We start from the raw sequence: 21,994 nt of genomic DNA on the forward strand, positions 1-21,994 counted from the left end.
TAGAGATTTTCTCAAACCTGCATCATCTATACTTTATAAATTAAATCTGAACCAGAAAATAAAATGGCAGCTCTGAGACAGTCATTTCATCAGATCATCATAACAAAAATTACAAAACCCTCTGAATACACAAATGAGTGTTCACTCTCTATATTATCTAGAATGACATCCGCAGTAAATGTAATTTGTAATGCAGTACCCAAGTATCCACTGCAGTGTAGTCATTGAGATTACTGAAATGATAGTCCTGCTAGATAATCTATCAACCCAAACTGTAGGGTCTGCACCAATCTCGTCTATATTAAAATTACCTTCAATACAAGAAGCCATAATTCTTCCTTTTCCCTTCATAAGTTTGATGAAGGATAAATTTGCCTTCTATATTCGGTAGTTAGTTGCATGTCTTTTGATCAAATTCATTTCTAACCACTACCACCACTGAAGAAATATCCTCCTACCTATTTTACAACTTTAAAACAATGGACATTTATTATAAAAACCATTACTGCATATATATATATATATATATATATATATATATATATATATATATTTATAAATACACACACACACACAGAGTATATATTTACAATGGTAATAAAACATATTTTACACTATTCCTTTTAAATTAATTTGAATGAACAAAAAAAAAAAAAAAGACTTACTCCTGAACTTTGAGCTGACCTATAAGTTGATTTAGAAGTAACTGCTGATTAGTGGAGCGACTCTTCAATGCCTGTGTAGAAAAACAAATCTGCTTTAGAGAGTATGAACTATTTAATTGCTGCACTAGTGTGGTGCATCAAATATTAATAAGTACTAACTGTCAAATATTGCAAAAAAATGTGTTGCTTTACAAAACTACTTGTTGATTTCATGACTTCTAGGTACATTTCTACATCACAAGAGGATTTATAAAATTTTAACATTTACCTTCATGTTTTCATTTTCAACTTTTGTTGCTTTCAGCTCTTCTTTCAGTATTCGAAGTTCATTTTCTAATTCTGCTTTCATTTCCTGTAGTTGACTAAAAAGAGAGACAGGGAAAAATCCTAAATGGATAAATATTTAATAATGTCTGTATGTTCCTAATCACTATCAAAACTGGAAACTTTTTTTTTTTTTGCAGTCTACAATTTTTCTCTGCACCTAATGGGTGATCCTGCAAGTTTGACTGAAGGCAGCTTCAGTGGCTTTTGAATAGGGAGGGAAAAAATCATACTAAGACACATTTTCATTTTTGTTTAATTACAGTGTGTGTGCCTCCAGACACTCAGAGACAGCAGCTATTTGTAGAGAGGATAAAGTTAAGAGTAGGCCTGATGTGAAAGGCATCTAAGATAATACTGCTTTAAACAGTATGATTTAACCAATGTTGGACAGAGAACGGAAATAAACAGGTAACAGGTATTTCCATGAAAAAAATGGAAAAGAAAGTAAGAACCAAAATGTAACAACAGGTTAATTTCACTTTCATGAACCAACTGAAAAAAACACTGTCATACATTGCTTGAAGAAAATAACACATCATGTACTAAATCCTTATTCTCCAACACTCAGTTAAAGATAAACTTTTATTTGTATAAAGCTCTAGCAACTACAAACTACAGGACCTAGTGAGAAATAGCATGGTGCCTAGAAATGTAAAAATAAGACAAGTAGCAAAGATGAAAGTCTGATTTTATAGATCAGTTCAATTAACCAGCCAGAATTTGAAGTATTAGTTTAAAGTCACCAGGGGCCTCATGTATAAACGGTGCGTACGCACAGAAATGTTGCGTACGAACGTTTCCATGCTCAAATCGCGATGTATAAAACCTAAACTTGGCGTAAAGCCACGCACATTTCCACGCTACCTCATACCCTGGTGTACACAATTTCTCCGCTCGGTTTTGCAGACTGGCGGCACCCAGCGTCAAAGCAGTGCTACTGTTCCTGTGTGGTTACCCTTTCTTTCTTAGACCCACATTCCTGACGCGGCTTTATAAATACAATGAAAGTAACTGCATATTGTTTATTAGTGTAATGCATCTGATTGTAATTAACCTGCAGCAATATAATGGTCCAGGGAATAGCCATAGTATTCCAAATACCATAACTGCTTTAGCGTTGTTACTCTCACATCTTCTTCTTCTTTCAACTGCTCCCATTAAGGGTTGCCACAGCGGATCATCTTTTTCCATATTACTCTCACTACACCACTCGGAGTATTTATATCACTGTATCTGAGTGGGGAATCACAGCAGCAGCTGATCGGAAAGAGAATTATTGGTATACAGTTTCAAGCACACACTACCTCAGCCACGGCAAAACGTGTCAACGCCTTTCCTGTACGGACCTCGCGTTTCAGAAACAGTTTCATCCCAAGAACTATAAACGAACTCAATCAAGTGCTCCTTGTAGAACTGTTTGTACTTATAAGTACAATTACCCCACTGTAAACTTGCACTACAGTTATAATATTGCACAACCTGCACCACTTTATAAAGCGTGTATGATGACGATATCATTTTTAAGATGAAATGCAGCAAAATATGTTGCTTATAGTATACAGATAAAACTTTAACTTCATTTAAATAATCAGTATTGTTAATAAATTAAACATGTGAGGACACGGTGCCGCAGCGCTAGCTAGTTCATGGATAGTTCCTGCCTTGCACTGTATTATTGCTGGTGCTGACGCGACACTGGAAGGATAGACGGATAGAATAATTAAACATGTACTACGAAAATATTTCAATGTTCCTTAAAAGATTTGAAGAATCGGCATTCTAAGCTTACAGATGGCTTAATGTCTATTACAGAGCTGATTGTGTGGCAATTAGGTATTTGGAGAAAGAAAAGTAAGGACAGGAATTGGAGGTTAGTACATTTGAAAGAGACAGTACTTCTGTAATAAATTATTTCATCGAAGGTCGCGCATGGCGCAGCAAGCCTCTTGCGTGAGATATGAACAATCAGTGCGCCACCGTGTTCCCATGTTTAATAACATGCTTTCATTCCCATCATCATGAAAAAGATATCACACATATATCTCAGTATTTTAATTATTCAGAGAGCTGTAATATCATGAATGTAATGGATTCTGTGTCCTGTCAGAGAAAGAGAAAGAACGGAAGCACGTAGTGATTTACACACATAGAGCACATAGAAGATCAAACACAGAACAAAGCATTTAACATGCTACGGGATTTGAGAAACTAGTAAAATAAACGATCTTAAGATGAAGTTTATGATGTTCTACTTTAATGACAAAATAAACTACGTGAATAAAGTGGAAATTTCGAGATTAAAGTTGACATTACATGCTTTTTTCCCCGCTGTGTGCCTATTTTTTTTGTCTGTACCCTAATAAGCTTTCATATGACACTCAGACGGTCCGCTACGAGTCGCCTTTTCACGCCGGCTTTGATATGTGACAACTTCTTTTTTTATTTCGGGCACTGTGCAACTTTGTGAACTTGAGCTTTCGAGTTTCTCCGACGATAGATAGATAGATAGATAGATAGATAGATAGATAGATAGATAGATAGATAGATAGATAGATAGATAGATAGATAGATAGATAGATAGATAGATAGATAGATAGATAGATAGATAGATAGATAGATACTTTATTAATCCCAAGGGGAAATTCACATACTCCAGCAGCACCTTACTGATACAAAAAACAATATTAAATTAAAGATTGATAATAATGCAGGTAAAAACAGACAATAACTTTATATAATGTTAACGTTTACCCCCCGGGTGGAATTGAAGAGTCGCATAGTTTGGGGGAGGAACGATCTTCTCAGTCTGTCAGTGGAGCAGGACAGTGACTATGTCACTCAATCAACTTTCTTTTGTTGATTATACCACTGTTTAAACCAACAAATAGTACGTTTTTCCTTTGCCGCCACTTGGTATTCACTGAAATTCTTATATTTTCCCCCGTGCTTTTCCCATTGTCTTTTCACAGAAGGCTATTTATATTGATTTGCATATTCAAAAAGGCATAATTCTGGGAGGAGTTGGGGCGGGACAGAAGGTGCGTGCACTTACGTTACTTTTCACGCTGATCAGGATTTATGTAGTGGAAGAATGTGAAAGTTTGCGTACACACAGATTCTTGCATCTGGATTTTTCTGTGCGTACGCACATTCCTGCTTTTGTGCTTACGCCATGTTATAGTGTGAGTTCTACGCACGGCATTATACATGAGGCCCCAGGAGAACAGCAACATATGAAAACATTTTCAAACCATTTTAAAGACATGGGTGGCCTGAGCCTGACAACACTAAGTACAAGACAGTAACCACCTTGCTGAAATATTCTTTCACACAGGGTCACTTTAGATTTCCCATATAAGTCCATTTTTGGGGATTGAAGACTGATATAAACAAATAATTACTAGATGTAATACAAATATAATAATATGTCCTTTGTTAAAAGAACTTTGATCAAATAAACTTAAAACTGAAAACTAACCTACACTTTAGCTTGCTGGAACGCTCTGCTTAAACATTTTGACCAACAGCCAGGAAAAGTGGTAAATATACAAAACAAATACTTTACTGCCATGCAATTGTACTGTGCAGTTAGGCAAATGTAGTGTAATGTGCTGATGATGCTGTAAAAAACAGATGCCTGCCTCAAGGATCATTTTATCTTTTTTTATTGCAACGAAACAATACTCACTATGTGGAAAAAAGATGAACATTTCTGAGCTACCAAAACATATTCCAAAGTACCTTTGGTCAAATATACTGCACCAAGTAAATTGCCTCTAAGTTATTATTTCATCATTATTTTAACATTTATGAACTGCATTGCTAATCTGGAATATAAATCTAGAGTTAAATATAGACATACAAAAGCTTGAAAAACAACCTATTGAAAAGATAAAATTTGTCTAAATAGTTAATAGGACCTGCGCAAAACTTCAGTAAACTTCCATCCATCCATTTTCCAACCATCTGAATCCGAACACAGGGTCACGGGGGTCTGCTGGAGCCAATCCCAGCCAATACAGGGCACAATGCAGGAACCAATCCCGGGCAGGGTGCCAACCCACCGCAGGACACACACAAACACACCCACACACCAAGCACACACTAGGGCCAATTTAGAATCGCCAATCCACCTAACCGGCATGTCTTTGGACTATGGGAGGAAACTGAAGTGCCCAGAGGAAACCCACGCAGACACGGGGAGAACATGCAAACTCCACGCAGGGAGGACCCGGGAAGCGAACCCGGGTCTCCTAACTGCGAGGCAGCAGCACTACCACTGCGCCACCGTGCCGCCTCAGTAAACTTGAAATGTACAAAAAAAAAAAAAAAAAATACCAAGTATATTATTGTTTCTAAGCAATTATATTTGTAATTAGTGTTGATTGGAGAAATTCACCAAAGCACTTCTTGCAACCAATATGTTATATTTGACGAACATTTTCCTGGAAATGCGCTGCGTGGCAGGTTTAGACAAACATTTTTTTCCCCACAGCCCTATAATGCTTTGTGAGGCTAGCATGACATCACAGGACTGTAGCATGCACAGAACTTTCACGCATGCGAACTGCAAGCATATTCCACCTCACTTTTAAGTTAATGCCTGAACTGCTTCTGGCATGGGTGGTGCCCCTACTCCAGCATTTGCAACCAACATTCGTTTAAAAAAAAACAAAAAAAACAAACTTGCAGTATTTTTATTTGAGGAGTACATTGGCTGAGTATAACGAGAATATAATGAAAATACTTTGTTGTTCTGCACAGCTTCATTGTGCGATGTATCTTCATTGCATACAATGGTGATCTCTTGTATCATAGGCTCTCTGGGAGCGCAGTTCAAAAGAATACTCGATCAGCCATAATGCAGAATGCCTACTCAAAACAAACCTAAGAGCTCGACCTCCTCATTCCAGAGTCAGAAAACACATGAGATGGAGAACCTGTCAAATAATAATAACAACAAAAGATATTTTACTATTTGCAAGGAATTTCTACCCCTTCCGTTGTAACGATAGAATAGAAACAAAAAAAAAGAAGTCTGAACTACAAATAGATGTGCTCGATATACAAAAAAACATGGCAGTTGTGTCAGATCTACAGTATCTATGCAGATCCGCTGCACTTTTTTCTTCCATCAACAAGATAGAAATGCCTTGGAAATAGTAATAAATCTTTTGTTACTATTGTTAGTTCATAGGGTTTATGGTATTTTACGCATGCATTTTGCCCATCCTCTTTTCCATTATATGGACTCTGGTTTCTGGGATTAGAAGATCAGTATCTGCTCCCTTCTTCATGGGATGGTCAATCAGTACCCCAAATACTGGAACTCTGTAAGTGCAATGATGAATACACTGCTCTAAAAAAAATAAGGTAACATTTAATTATCACAGTCTAACACAAAGTCAATTAAGCTTCAGGGATATCAGTCTGTCCATTTGGGAAGCATAAATGATTGCGAATCAACTTCACCTGCTTTAGTGCAAATGAAAGTGACAACAGGTGCACTGAAGAGACAACAGTAAGATATCACCCAAAAAGGGAATGGTTTTGCAGGTGGTGGCCACAGAGAATTGCACTTTCCTCATCCTCCCTAACTGATTCTTCTCTAGTTTTTCATTTTACTAGTGTCCTTGTCACTACTGTTAGCCTGAGGTGGTACATGCAGCTGATTCAGGTTGCAGAGGTAGTCCAGCTCCTCTAGGACGGCACATCCATATGTGCCACTACAAGGTTTGCCATGTTTCCAAGCACGGTCTCAAGAGCGTGGATGAGATACAAGGAGATGGGACATTAAACGAGGAGAGCTAGGCAGTGCTGTAGAAGGGAATCAGCCCAGCAGCACGGCGGTATCTGCTCCTTTGTGTGAGGAGGAACAGGAGGAGCACTGCCAGAACCTTACAAAATGATCTTCAGCTGGCTACTGGTGTGTATGTTTCTGACCAAACTGTCAGAAACAGACTTCATGAGGGTGGCATAAGGACTCAACATCTTCCAGTGAGACCTGTGCTCACAGGCCATCACCATGCAGCTTAATTGGCATTTTCCAGAGAATACCACAATTGGCAGCTCCGCCACTGGAGCCCCATTCTCTTCACAGATGTGAGTAGTTTCACGCTGAGCACATGTGACAGACTGGTGAAAAAGTCTGGTGGTGAACGTTATGCTGCCTGCAACATCATCAACCATGACTGGTTTGGCGGTAGGTCAGTGATGGTCCGGGGAGGCATATCCTTGAAGAGTCCTGCAGACCTTCACATTGTAGGCAATGGTACCCTGACTGCTGTTAGGTACAGGATGAAACCCTCAAAGGCACTGTCAGATCTTACACTGGTGTAGTGAGACTTGGGTTCCTCCTGGTGCAGGATAATGCCCGGCCTCATGTGGCCAGAGTGTACAGGTAATTCCTGGATGACGAAGGCATCAACGTAATTGAGTAGCCTATGCGTTCCCCAGACCTGAATCCAACTGAAAACCTGTGGGAGGTTATGTAACGGTGCATCCAACACTCTCAAGTAGCGCCACAGACTGTGCAGGAGCTCACTGATTCATTGATCCATGTCATTAGCAGCACAACCAGACATTGTCAGGAGTGCACACAGGCATGTAGGGGCCATACATACTATTGAGTCACATTATGAGTTGCCTTGATGAGATTCACACAAGATGGATCAGCCTGTTATTTCAATTTTCGACTTTGATTTTCGGTTTGATGTTGAACTCAACCCTCAATGGGTTGGTATTTCTGGTTTCCATGAACCGTTGTTACATTATTTTGTTCTCAACAAATTACATAGTATTACTCAGTAAAGATTTTCCACTTGAATATTTAGTTCATTGAGATCTGATGTATGATTTAAGCATTCCCTTAATTTTTTTTTGAGCAGTATATATATATATATATATATATATATATAAAGTTTCTAAACTCTTTTGGGACTCTCCCCAATAGCAGGACATGCCAAAGAGCATCTATCACTAAGCACTATCACCGCGTCTGGGGAAGACAGCTTATCCTTGCCAGGGCAACCGCAGGCTCCCAGCTCTGCAGCGGCTAGTCGCAAAAGCAGACCGTGGTTGAGCTATAAGCACTGTCGTTGATGGGTGATGCAAGGAACATAAAATGCAGGGAAATGTATTACTTGGCCACTAACCTGTCCACGACCCTGCCTGATTGCTGTGTCTGTTTTTAGGAGAATGGTAGACCCCGCTACAATAAATATCTGTGCTTTTCCTGCTTCAAGTGGAATAAAGTTGGTTTTTCTAAAGTACTGAGACTCAGCCTCGTGTTTTGGGGTGCAAGACAGGGACTCACACATCACAATATATAAATGTAACTTATTGTGAGTTTATGGCTATTTGCTCTATTTTGCTTGTGTTTATTGTTCCATCTTTGTTGTTTGAGGAAAGTTGGCACAGTGGTTTGCACCACTGTCTCAAAGCCACTCAGGTCACATTTTGACCACAAGAATTGTTTCAGCATAGATGGCAGGCAAACTCTTAGCCCTAAAGGACACTTAAAATACTATTAAAATCTACTCTAAATTAGTTCATTTCCTTCTTCCCACTGACTTCAATGCATTTCGCACTTGGTGAAATTTCCAAACATATCAGCAGTTTCAAGAAACTCACGGACAAGCGAATTTCATGGGGTTCAGTCATCACCATTTGTAAATAGGTGGTTAACTTGTGCAGCCTGGAGTTAAATAGTTATAGTGTATGTACAATTACTAAATGTATTTTATTAGATTAAAATATTTTTCCCCAAATTAAAATTTTACTGCCTAAGTCCACTGTGGGGGAGCAACTTTGGATACCTGAGTCAAGTCCTAAAAATGCCTTCTTGGGACTCTCCCCTATTAAAATGCAGGTATGGTCAAATTTCAAAACAAAACATAGCTTACGGTCCTCCTCAATACAAACAGGTAATGTCTACAAAATCAATAGTGTGGATTTTCATACTGACCAAATAAACACACAAACACAAATTTAGTTTACTATATTAGATTTTGGGTGGCAAGATGGCTGCTGCCTCACAGTAAGGAGACCAGGGTTCGCAACCCAGGTACTCCATGCTTGGAGTTTGCATGTTTTTCCCATGTCTATGTGGATTTCCTCTGGGTGCAATGGTTTTCTCCAACTGTCTAAAGACATGCAGGTTAGATGAAATGGTGACGTAAAACTGGTTTTAATTTGCGTTTGATGTGTGTGTGTGTGTGTGTGTGTGTGTGTGTGTGGTCGTCCTGTGATGGACTGGCGTACTGTCCAGGATTTGTTCCTGCCGTGTGCCTTTATGCTAGCTGGAACAGGATCCAGCACCCCGTGACTCTGGTCTAGATTAAGCAGCTTAAACGATCACATGACATATTCGATGTACCTAATAAAATTAAATAAATAACATATTCTACTTAAATATTAAATATGTATTTAACTTGTCATTGTAACATTATAGTGGTAGTTTAGGTATCCATTATAAGCAGGTATTCATAAATATTTAATTATGTTAACAATATTAAATCAGTACAGGCAGTGATATGTTATTACTCTACAATAATTCATGTCAGGTTAAAAACACTTATAATACATTTTCAAATAGATATTAGCTGCAGGAATGTGCATCAATTTAAGGAGGTATTATAAAGTATACAATACAGTCTACTGCTGACATCTTTTAGAAGTAATTGTGACTTATCAACAACTGTAGAGAACACTGCAGAAATAAAGCCTATCCCATCATTAAAAATTCCATCCAACTTTCATGCTGTCCTTACCACCCAAATGTTCTGGAACAGTTTACTGTATATTCCAGATTAGTTTAAGTCTTTCATAATGACAAGCAACCTTTCTGGCTGGTCACTAACTTATAACAAACAAGGTAAATTACAGCCAAGTAATGGTATGTCAGCTCTTGTTATCTTTTGGAGTGACACAACTTGCTGAAAGGCCTTTTTGTTCTCTGAAGATTTATGCTAAAATAATGTAATGTAATGCCATCTTTACCCAACTGTAATACCACCAGTCATGATACTTTCCATGGTGAAAGCACAACTTTAATGTCTCTACACCTCCAGAACATGAGAACAATCTAGATGAGAACAGGCCATTCAGTCCAACAAAGCTTGCCAGTCCTATCCACTTATTTCTTCCAAAACAACATCAAATCGAGTTTAGGAAGTCCCTAAAGTCCTGCCATCTACCACACTACTTGGGCATTTATTCCTTCTGTCTATGGTTCTCTGTATAAAGAAAAACATCCTAATATTTGTGTGAAATTTAACCTGGACATGTTTCCAACTACATCCCTGTGTTCTGGCTGAACTAATTTAAAAGGCACAGTCTCAATCCACTGCAGTAATCCTGTTCATAATTTTAAACACTTCAGTCACCTCTTAATATTTATTTGCTTATTACTGTTGTGCTGCCATCTTTCTAACAATGATACTAACTTGCCGGCATACAAGGGCATCTGTACTCTTCTCTGTTTACGATAAAATAAAGCTTTATTCAATATGGAGAAGTTGAGACTTGTGTGTTGTAATTCAAAATGGATGATTTGGATATATTCAGAAAAGTTTTAAATGACTAGCATGTAAAATATAAATATTTATAAAATATGCAAGCAATACATTTTATATTACTGCTTTTAATTCACTAACATTTTTTGAGAACTATTAAATACACATCATAAATTATTTACATTTCAATGTATTAAAATTATTGCATAGGAATAACATATTTCTAGAGGCTTGTTGTTTTTAATGAAACTTGATTATTGGTAATAGTATAATTAATAAAGAATATACAGGCTTATAATAACTGCTTATAATGGATACCTAAAGTGTCATTCTTGTCCTTGTGTTTGCCTGAAAGCCTGCACCCACTTGGAGTCTGTCATTAATAATCTCATACACAATATTGTGTTCTTCATGACTTCATGAACTCATGACACTTTAATAAAACATCAATACTGCCAAATGTGTTTGTGCATTATGAGAACCAAACCCATCAAATTGAATACAATGTCAGGCTTAGAATGACTGCAGCTCATTCTCTCATTTAGAAATTCACAAGAAGAAGGAGGACAGATTCTGTGACAGAGATGCTCTTGAGACATTTTTGATCACAGTGAATGATGCATGGAATGTGTCACAACTGTGAAACAAATGATATAAGCCATCAAGGCAAAATTGTCATTTGCCCCTCTTAAATAAGAAAATTGCTACCTAGATTTTGTTGCTTTTATTATAAAGAATTTTTTTTTCTGGATAACTATGACCTACTTATTATAAGTACATACTCTGTAAGAAAAGTAATGCTTTATTTAGACCCCAAAAAGGCAAAACAATCTGAACAGTAATGATCTGTCTAAACTTTAATTTCAACATGCAGTGTGTTTAAACAGCATCTGAAACTCCGGAATGACAACCACTAGGTAAAACTAGCAATATATTTGTCATGCACAGCAGAAGTTGCCTATCTAGTTTAGACAGTGATGCAAAACCTTGACACTTCATGTCTTAATTATGTTCTTACCCAAAGGCTCCATTTTTAAACAAAGGAAATGCAAGGTTAAATAAAAAAGTTGCTGATGATTAAAATAAAGTATATTTACAAAAAAAGAACATTATTTTTCAAAATAGTCATCACATTAATACTATCCAAAAAGAATATTGATCAACAATATTTACTGATTCTATGGCGTTTGGATGTCTTGAATAAATTTTGTGTGCAACATTCTTGGACATCTTTTTGTATATGTTGTGCAAACGTTTTCTAAAAATCTGAGGAGACTTTTTCTTTTCTGAGCAAAATAATGGGATTACAACAAGGCATTAGAAAATATTTTTGAGAGAAAATAAAACACCTGCCATATATACATATTGATTCAATAATATGACTGCCTAAAAATGTACACAGTAAAACCAGTGCACAATTTTATAGAGTACCTTTGCCATCCTTAAAGTGCTTAACAAGATTAGGATACAAAACATTATATACAGTATATATACATATAAATATACATATACATACACTAGGGGGGCAAGCTCTCCTGGCGCCAACCCCTAGTTGCGGCCAGAATATTAGTAAAACCTGTAAATGTACAAAAGAAAAATTATTATTTATAGGGGGTTCACCCCCTGCTCGCTTTGCTTGCCAACTCCCCCGGCCTGCGCTACACGGCTAGCCACTCCATGTCTCTGTGTTGTGAAGAGGGGGGGCTGAACGCACCCCAAGGAGACATGGTCGTTCCTCTAAAAACCCCTCTTAAACGGCGATACAATGGGAAACAAATAAAGTTTTTTTTAACCTCCTCTTTGCTCCTGCTGCCGCTACCGTGCCGCATGATCTGCATTTCGCGTGGCGCTTCGAACATTTAAAAGCCTGTACAGCAGCTGTCCTACTCTTTGTCTTTTATTTCGGGCCCTGGGTATGGTTAAATCTCTTGGCACAAAGTCTTGTCTCGTAGGATGTGAGTTCTTGATATTTTTTAGTTTATAATTTAAAAACGGAATAAGAATCTGAAAATCTAAGAACATCACATTAAAGTTCGATAAATTCTGAAACGAATGATACCAAACATATACATGGAGGTTTTAAAATAAGCTGATTTAAAGCGTGACATAAAATATATATATATGTATATAATATATACTATAATAAGAAATATTCATCTTCTAGGAAGTTATCACATTTTATTGTTATGCAACATGTATTTCATTTGGCTTTTATGACCCTTATCAACAGGAAAAGACTCTTTAATGTCAAAATAAAGACAGATCAGTGGGCTAAATTATTTACAAATATAAAACACAAAATAATTGATTGCATAAGTATTAAAATGACACACCTGATCATCACTGGTGCAGTCAATTGGTTTTAGAAATCACAGAATTAGTTCAAAGTAAATTACCTGCCTGGGGTTTCAATTGATTGTAGTATAAATTAACCTAACCATATGTAGAAGGTACTTGTGGTGAGTCAGTGTGGTGGCCTAACTTATGCAATTATGTGTCCATGAAAAGTACAAGTCAGGGGATGGAGACAATGAAAATATCTAAGTCACTGAATATTCCTTGGAATCCATTTAAATCAATCCTCAAGAAATGGAAAGAGGATGGAACACCAGTAAATCTGCTTTGAGCTGGTTGTATACACAAACTAAGTGGTTGTGCAAAAAGAAGATGAGTGGGAGAGACCAACAAAAGACCAATGAGAACTCTGAAAAAGTTATAAATTACAGTGATGAGACTTGAGCGACTGTGCTTACAACAACTGTTGCCTGGGTGTTTTACCAATAGCAGCTTTATGGGAGAGTGGCAAAGAGAAAGTCACTGTTAAAAAAACACACAAGGCACACTGGAGTCTCTGAAAGCAGCTGGAAGAATGTTCCATTGTATGATTAGAGCAAAATTGAACTTTTCGGCCATCAGACCAAAAGCCATGTTTGAACACTGTACATTATTAAAAACACACCATACCCACAGTGAAACGGGGTGGTGGCTGCATCATGCTATGGGGATGCGTTTCTGCAGCTGGCCCCGGAAGGCTCATGAGGTTAAAATGAATGCAACAATATACACTGAAATCCTGGAGGAAAACCCGCTGCAGTTTGTAATAAACCTCCGCCTTGGGAGAAGAGTTGTTTTCCAGCAAGACAACAACCTCAAGCATGAAGTCAAAGTTAAATGTAATGGCTGAAAAACAACAATGTTAAAGTCACGGAGAGGTCAGTCCAACTATTCACTTACCCATTGTGGCGGGCGGCTGGGGGCTGTGCCCAGCTGGGACGCCAAGAAGGACCAGGAGAGGGACTATGCCTCTCCTGGACCACGAAAGGGCAGTTGCCTTGGTTTCTGTGGGGACCACGGGAATTGAGCATGGAAGCTCAACCCTACAGGGGCCCGTGGCCACCACCAGGGGGTGCCCAGAAGACTGTGAAGCCCTGGTCATCAGCACTTCCCGGAGGTGCTGGCGGAAGTATTACCAGGGACACCTGGAGTGCTTCTGGGTGCTCATGCGGCCTTTCTGCCACACCAGGAAGTGCCGCAGGAAGCTCGTCAGAGGGCACCTGGAGCACGTCCGGGTGAACATAAAAGGGGCCGCCTCCTTCCAGTTGTGTGCTGGAGTTGGGTGGAAGAGGACAAAGCTCGGAGGAGAGGAGTGGAGGCAGTGAAGGAGGACAGGGTTTTTGAGAGGGCTGGACTGAGGCTGATTGGTGAAAGGGCACTGGGTTGTGTGCGGGACAATATTTATTGTAAATAATTGTAAATAAACATGTGTGGTGTTTGAACATTGGTGTTTGCCTGTCTGTGCCAGGGCTGATCTTCCACACCATATAACCTGTCAGAGCTTGAGTAGTTTCTCAAAGAAGAATGGGAAAAAATGGCAGCGTCAAGATGTGCAAATAGATGTGCTGATAGAAAAAAAAGACCTGTCCACACATACTCACGGCCGTTATGCCTGTCAAAAGTATGTCTACTAAATACTGACTCGAAGAAGGTGAATACTTACATGATCAATCATTTTGTTTCTTATATTTGTAATTTAGACCATTTTGCAGTGTCTTTTTCTGTTAGTCAATGTGAAAAAAAGCCAAATTTGATCTATGTTGATTCAATGTTGTATAACAATAAAATATGAGAATTTACAAAGGGTGAATATGTAAAATATGTAAAATGGCACTCTTTTAAGTTTTAAGGCCCCAACCTCAGTGTTTGAACACTTGGTGCTAGTTTTATAAACCAATTGTCTTTACTGCTGATTTATGTTTGTTGTAAAATGTGGAAACAGCAGATAAATACATTAAGCAAATTCTCATAAGGTTTACCTAAGGTCTGATTTATCCGCGTATTTAAACTCTCTAGCACCATTTACAAAAATCAATCAAACTTAATGCATGTGATCACTCATTTCTGTGTAAACAATCACAACTATATAAAAAAGCACTGTGAATAAAGGGAGAACATGTGAACGTCACAGAAAAGGTACACTCTTACAAATTAAAAACTTAAGTTCAAGATAAATAGAGTGAATTAAAATAGGAGGTCAGTGGTGCAACTCAAATCTAAAATGACTTAAAATGGAACATCACCTATATCAAATTACAGCTGCCACAGCAGTGCAGACTGAACAACAATCTCTTTATTTGTCACCGAAACACAACAAAACAAGAAGCATTTTAGATATGAAACTGTTAATACAATTTCTAGCACTTCAACCAGAACTGGAAGCCCCATACTTTCTTCAGGCTATGTGACTACTAGGATTTACTGTATACTTGCACATTGATCCTTGTAAAGTACTACACATCACATACTTTAAAAATAAGAATACTAAGGAAGCATGTAATTATGACACATGTAATGTCTTGAGTCACTGTGGCAAAGTATGAGCAATAATCCTGGCTACAATGCAAACAGGGCCAGTCGCTATAAAATTTGCAAAGAAATATTTTTACCTTTGAATCTGGTTGAAGAAGAAGAAAAAATGAAGAAGAACAACAACAACAAGAGTCCCCCACCATGGCTGATACAATATTGCTGGAAATAATGTGAAGTCTTGCTTTGCACTCCGAAAGAAAATTTTATGCAGTGATGATCAAATTTATAAAGGGAACACAGCACTAACCTTTTCATATCTCACATGTAGACTAGATAAATCAACGTCAGCTGTGGTTGCTATCTGTGGCATTATTGCTTCTTTTTAAACTGAACATATACAAAGAATGTCTTGGAAAAACTGTACATAAATGTGCACTGAGCAAATCCTCAGTTGTTACATAACTAGTTAAAGCTGGTGATGTTATGGTGTGGTCCTGGACTTGTGCATCTGTGTGTGTGATATCCACGGTGGTTACTTTCTCTTCTAAAATGAGGCTGGAGGATATTGTCATCTCTTCCAATCTCTATTAGACATGTAAACTCTACCATCTTTCTTGTCTGCCTGTGACATTAAACATTTTTACATACAATTTTGCGCATATTTGGTTGCTCAATACTAAACTGGTGATGTTGTGCTTGTGAAAAAATTAAAAATCACAAGAATCAATGTAGCAGTGAAAGCTACTACTATGTTAACGTGCTATTGGATTACTTGGAACTCTGGCTTTTAAAAATTCACCTTCCCACTTTAGTCCATTCATGTGAGTTTCTGGTTGGACTATTCAGAGAAACATGAGGTTGCTGTTAATTTACTTCTTGGTCTGCAAAAAAAGTAATTAAAGATAAAATTGGTTAAATATGTATGCAATTCAATTTCTGGCCGACTTGGTTAGATTTTTTTTATTTTATACAATTGACAAGTGTGAAAGTTCCTCTTTACATCACAACTTGGAGAATTCAGGTAGTTTTGTTTTCGCTGAACTGTTCTACTTGCAGCTCCAAGTTCATAAGGCATTAACATGCAATTTCCAGCATTGAAACTCATATTTACCACCTGTCTAATGGCACATGAATGTGGCATGGTCAGCCTGTCTCCTAAGTAATGTGTTGATTCTTGGGATTTGATTTCCTCCACCAGGCTTAATACTAAACCAGAGATACCACTGGTCTGCTCTTTTCAGGTGATTTGTACAAAAATGGCTACATCTATTGGCACAATGATTTTTTAAAAAATGAAAGAGTACTTTTTGCAATTAAATGATAGAGAAATGTGCCTGATCCTCTTTAACTATATTCACTAGCCAGAAGTAATTTCATTTTGCAAAAACCCCACCCACAATACTGAAGAACCCTTCAGGATCCCAATGTTCTCTCAATAGCTAAGAAAGTTAATGGCTTTGTATATGAAACATTTCTGTCTACTAGTCTTCTTAATTTGTCAGCGTGAATTAACTTGACGAGCCCAAACTCATTTCAATCAAAAGTGACCATTAATATTCTAGAGGATTTTCTGCAAAAATGTTATATTTGAACTTAGGAGGCTGACACTTTTTTCCTCTTGTATTCTTGAGTAAAATTCTTAACACTCCAACTGACAAAAGTTAATGAATGAGTATTATACATCTTTTCTGTTTTAGAGGTAACATTTCAAGCTAGAAAAAGAAAACTACATTCTTTTTTTTTATTTTTACCCTTTCCTACCTTCATGGAAAATCTGACATTTTCCACTGTCAACCCCTGACACCAGTAAAGTTTCAGGATGACAATCAAAACACAGAAGAACATGAATATGACCATTTTTCACTCTCAACCACCCAAAATTTTGCTTCCCCAAACAAAGCTAAGATCAAAGAGTTCAAAATTCCTGTCCTTTGAAATGCAACCAATCATGACATGCCTAAAACGCACAGATTCCCTTACAAATGGTGACTAGTAAGCTGCTGAAATATCAATTGCTAAATATCATATATACTCCTAGTAAGGCAGTCAAGAGGATACAAATTAAAAGTACACAGTATCTTCTTACTTGGGATTACTAAAATTCATTACTGTCGTTAACAGTCAGATTAGTTCTTCCCTTGTATTTGAGACAGAGAGAGAGAGAGAGAGAAAGCAGAAAAAGAAAGAAAAATGAAAACACTACAAGAGATACGATTAAGTATTATTAGCAAATATAATTATGTTATCAGGTGAGTGACAGAGCTGTACAAAAGGAGCAGAAAGATGGGGTTAGGCTATGAAAAGACAAATAAAAAAGGTAATAAAAGTAGTAATTATAAAACATAGTGATGCAAAACAAAAAAGAGTACAATATAATAGTCAAAAACTGTAATAGCAATCACAGACAGGTGGATAATTAAAATAAATGACAGACAGATTAGAACAAATGATTAAGGACACCTATGACATGTACAATGCATGTTACTTATACTGCTCATAAAAATCTTTAAAACTTACAAGGATGTAGCAAAGTTATTTCTTACATTTTTCTTACATTATCCAATTAATTTTTTAATAAACTGAGGAGAAAGTCTTTTTTAGTTTTCAGCACCTCTACGGGAAGTTGTATGTGTGGATGTTTTTGCAACCAATACCATCAGCTTAGCTGGAAATATAAGCTATAACAGATGCCTACGGTATGCAGTCAGTGCATAATATCATTATGTGCAACCTTATTTTCAGTGGTGACCAAAGAAAAGATTTGGGAAGAACAAGGTCTACTTTTTTTCTAAACAAGAATTACTCCCTTCTCTTTCTTGTTGGTATGGAATAACTCATGATTTTTTTCTGATTTTTTTTAGATTTGATAGAAAACACTGGAGTAAATTGACAAGTAAGTATTACTCAGTGTCATTTCACACATTTACTTAATGACATCTCCCATGATTTTAGTGAAGAACTCCTACATCAATTTTGAAGGATTTTTACATTCAATCCCTTTGGGTATTCTAAGCATTCTAATAGATTTTTTCCTTTTGCTCCTCCAAATCTACTAATTTATTCAGAAGAGGTTTACATTGATTTTCTAAGCCAGTCATCTTTTTTTCTTCAACAGTCACTATTCATGTTGTCAAATGTTCTGACACTTTTTTTTTAAATAACTAATGCTTGTAAAGTTCACCTAATTATTTCACTTCAACCTTCAATTCCAGCTTAGTATCATTCATAAATAATGTCATTTTTTTCATTCATTGTTTTCATGTCCATCCAACTTAATTATCAAGTCAAAAGAAATTTCTCTGCAATCTTCTTGTAGTAATCCAGTGGCATTACATAGCTGGTTGGTGTTGGTATAGGATTTATAGAAAATGGATGACAAATAAGACCCTGTTTTTGTAAACCGTGGTCACATTTCATAATCAACTGTTAAACACGTTTGATCTGTGGTGGGTTGGCACCCTCCCCGGGATTGGTTCCTGCCTTGTGCCCTGTGTTGGCTGGGATTGGCTCAGGCAGACCCCCGTGACCCTGTGTTCGGATTCAGCGGGTTGGAAAATGGATGGATGGATGGATAACCAATGAATTTATACCAGGCTTAATAATACAAAAATATGACAGAAAAGATATTATTTATGTATTATGTGTATAAGAATTTCTTAAGTTAAAGAAAAAAAAGGTTATACACTGTCTCATTCCTAGCTCAACAGTGTTTTATTCATTATTGTTCAGGAATAAAAGCATATCTATATGTCTTGGAGTCAGTTGCACGAGCAGATTGTTAACTGTCAGGGTGGCATTCAATACCAGCCATTCTGATTGCACCAATGTTCAGGATATGCCCAGATGATCTGGTGCCAAGTTTAAGACAAATAGTAAATCCATCATTGGCTAAGAGCTGCGCTGCACGAGTGAAACATTCCACCGGAGGCCTGCTTCATGGGGTGTGTGAATTAGTAGTTGCAGTACCCTGTTCATTAGCATAAATACACACAACCATTTTGTCTGTGAATCCTCAAGTCTACACAGAGGCAGTTAACTTTTATGACAGGGCTATGAGCTGCATGCCTGCCTAGAAAAATGCTGTGTCTGTAGTACCACTAATTTAATTTATGTCTTCATCTTTGTAGTGGCACATTACAGTGATGTAACTAACTATTAGTTGTTAACATAATCTAAAAAAATGGGTAAGAGTGCAAGCTTATTGACTATGGCTAGTTGGATTTTCAGCTCTTATGTCTTGTCGATAAAATGTTTTTCTTCATGGCTGGCGGATTGTGACTCTAGATGGAATGTGGTTCTCTGGCTCAAAATAACCAAATGGCTGCCAAAAACCTTTAAAGTCAACCATGCTGACTGGTAACATGTCTGGTTCTATCATTGTACACAGTCTCTATAACTGTTTCTTATTATGGTTTTTCTTTACGAGTGCTGCTGATATGGCAGGTGCTGCAATGTGACCTCACAACTGGCATACTTATTTTGTATGTGGTTACGCACAGCAGATGTGCTGCTTTAGTACTTCAGCACATTACTGCACAGTTTGCAGTGCACTTTGACACCCTTTTCCTCAAAATGCTCCCAAATCAAGCTATGTTTCACATGCAGCGTCTTTGCTGAAGCTGTCAGATCTGCTGCTGGATGTAAAAGTATGTGACATGTAGTTTAAATATTTCCCTTATGTGCCTATTTAAATGAACAACAAGTAAGTCTATGTAATTCTTTGCAATGGAGCGAGGCAATTAAATATTCCAATACAAATTTCAACTAATTGTATAATCAATAACATTATTTGGTGTAAACTCTTCACATAAGTTAATTGAACAATGATTAATGGTTAACATCCCTAATTCGTGTAAATATATGGAAATCAAATTTGAAAGAAGGCCTGAGCATCTCATAAACATACTATAGTATTTATAATTATGCCAGGGCAATTTTTGTCACAAGAAACCAGAAATGTTGGCCAAGTATATCCAACACATCAGCTTTTAATTAGTACTTCTGAAAAACAAGAGACCAGTAAAAAAATAAATGAAAGAGTAAGTTGCTTGCCTCCTCTCCTCAGAATATGCTTTCCTTCCATATCCTCTTTTCTCTTTTATAAGATAAGAACACAAGTGTCAAAAGAAAACATATGAATAATCAATCAGGTAAAATAAATTCTATAATTAATTAAGGGAATATCTAGCACTTGAAAAACCTTTTCATTACTGCCCATAAAAGCTGACTAGACTGGCCTGACTTGAGTATACATTTCAAATGTTTTTTTTGTATAAGATTCTTGTACTTGTTAGTTGGAATTTTCTCTCACTCTTCCTTTGCAATTTGTTCAAGCTCTTGAATGTTTGACTAAAAAAAAGTTTAGTTTTCATTAGACACGTCAGTTCCTTTTTTACATCTGTTACAGCCAAGAAACTACAAACAGTGAAATCATATGTATCTTACAGATCACCGGATGAAAAATTGTGTTAACGTATGTGAAGAAAAGACTTGTTTTCCTATATTAATTAATACTGCACTATTTCTCTCCCCTCTGACTTTGTTTAACTACAGGCTTGTGAAAAAGTAAGCACACCTCATGGAAATTGTTCACTTTTTCAGCGTATCTGAACAGGCAAACATTAAATCTTCATGCAAACACTGCCTATAGATAAAGGTGAAATACTTAAACAAATTACACATAAAATTGACATGGTTCATTCTGATAATCTAAATAAATAAAAATGCATTATTCCAAAATTAGATCTTCTTCTTCTTCTCTTGGCTGCTCCCATTAGGGTTCGCCAAAGCGGATAATCTTTTTCCTGTTCTCTACTTCTTGCTCTGTCACACCCATCACCTGCATGTCCTCTCTCACCACATCCATAAACCTTTTCTTAGGCCTTCCTCTTTTCCTCTTGCCTGGCCGCTCCATCTTTAAAATCTTTCTCCCAATATACCCAGTATCTCTCCTCTGCACATGACCAAACCAACACAATCTAACCTCTTTGACTTTGTCTCCTAACTGGCCAACCTGAGCTGACTCTCTAATGTACTCGTTTCTAATCCTGTCCATCCTCGTCACACCCGATGTAAATCTTAACATCTTAAACTCTGCCACCTCCAACACTGTCTCCTGTTTTTTGATCAGTGCCACCATCTCCAACCCATATAACATAGCTGGTCTTACAACCGTCTTGTAGACATCCCTTCCACTCTTGCTGGTACCCATCAAATCACTCCTGACAATCTTCTCCACCCAGTCCATACTGCCTGCACTCTCTTCCACACACCCTGTTACTCTGTACTGTTGATACTAAGTATTTAAACTCATCCACCCTCGCCAACTATACTCCCTGCATCCTCTGACAACTCTCTCATTCACACACTTTGAAACAGGATTAACCAGGGCTGGCAATGTTATTTATGATTTAAAATTATAACAATACAAGTTTAGCTGCATCTACATTTTTATACTAACACTTTAGTTTACAAATACCACCTAAGTCCTCATGGGATAATCCGCATTAACTTTAATTTCTGTTTAGGTTGCAAAGATGCACTGTATGTTTATGGTTAACTGGTTTATTTACTTTTTGTTGACTAAAACTAACAATAATTAAATGACTAAAATGTGACTAAAACTAAAATGCAATTTATCAGAAGACCAAGTGTAAAACTAAATCAAAATGTACTGTAAAA

General features: G+C 37.2%; 1 protein-coding gene across 1 annotated transcript in view; it reads right to left on the reverse strand.

Moving 5' to 3' along the window:
* The window catches only part of LOC114653241 (centromere-associated protein E-like), a 402,188-nt gene that overhangs the window by 58,873 nt on the left and 321,321 nt on the right, over positions 1–21,994 (reverse strand). Inside the window, exons 31-32 of the mRNA XM_028803441.2 lie at positions 934–1,027; positions 666–736 (exon numbers count right to left, since the gene is read on the reverse strand). Of these exons, the coding sequence (XP_028659274.2) occupies positions 666–736; positions 934–1,027 (165 nt within the window). The remainder of the gene's footprint in view (positions 1–665; positions 737–933; positions 1,028–21,994) is intronic.

This window comes from Erpetoichthys calabaricus, chromosome 6, assembly GCF_900747795.2.
Source record: "Erpetoichthys calabaricus chromosome 6, fErpCal1.3, whole genome shotgun sequence".
NCBI classification, from domain to species: Eukaryota; Metazoa; Chordata; class Cladistia; order Polypteriformes; family Polypteridae; genus Erpetoichthys; species Erpetoichthys calabaricus.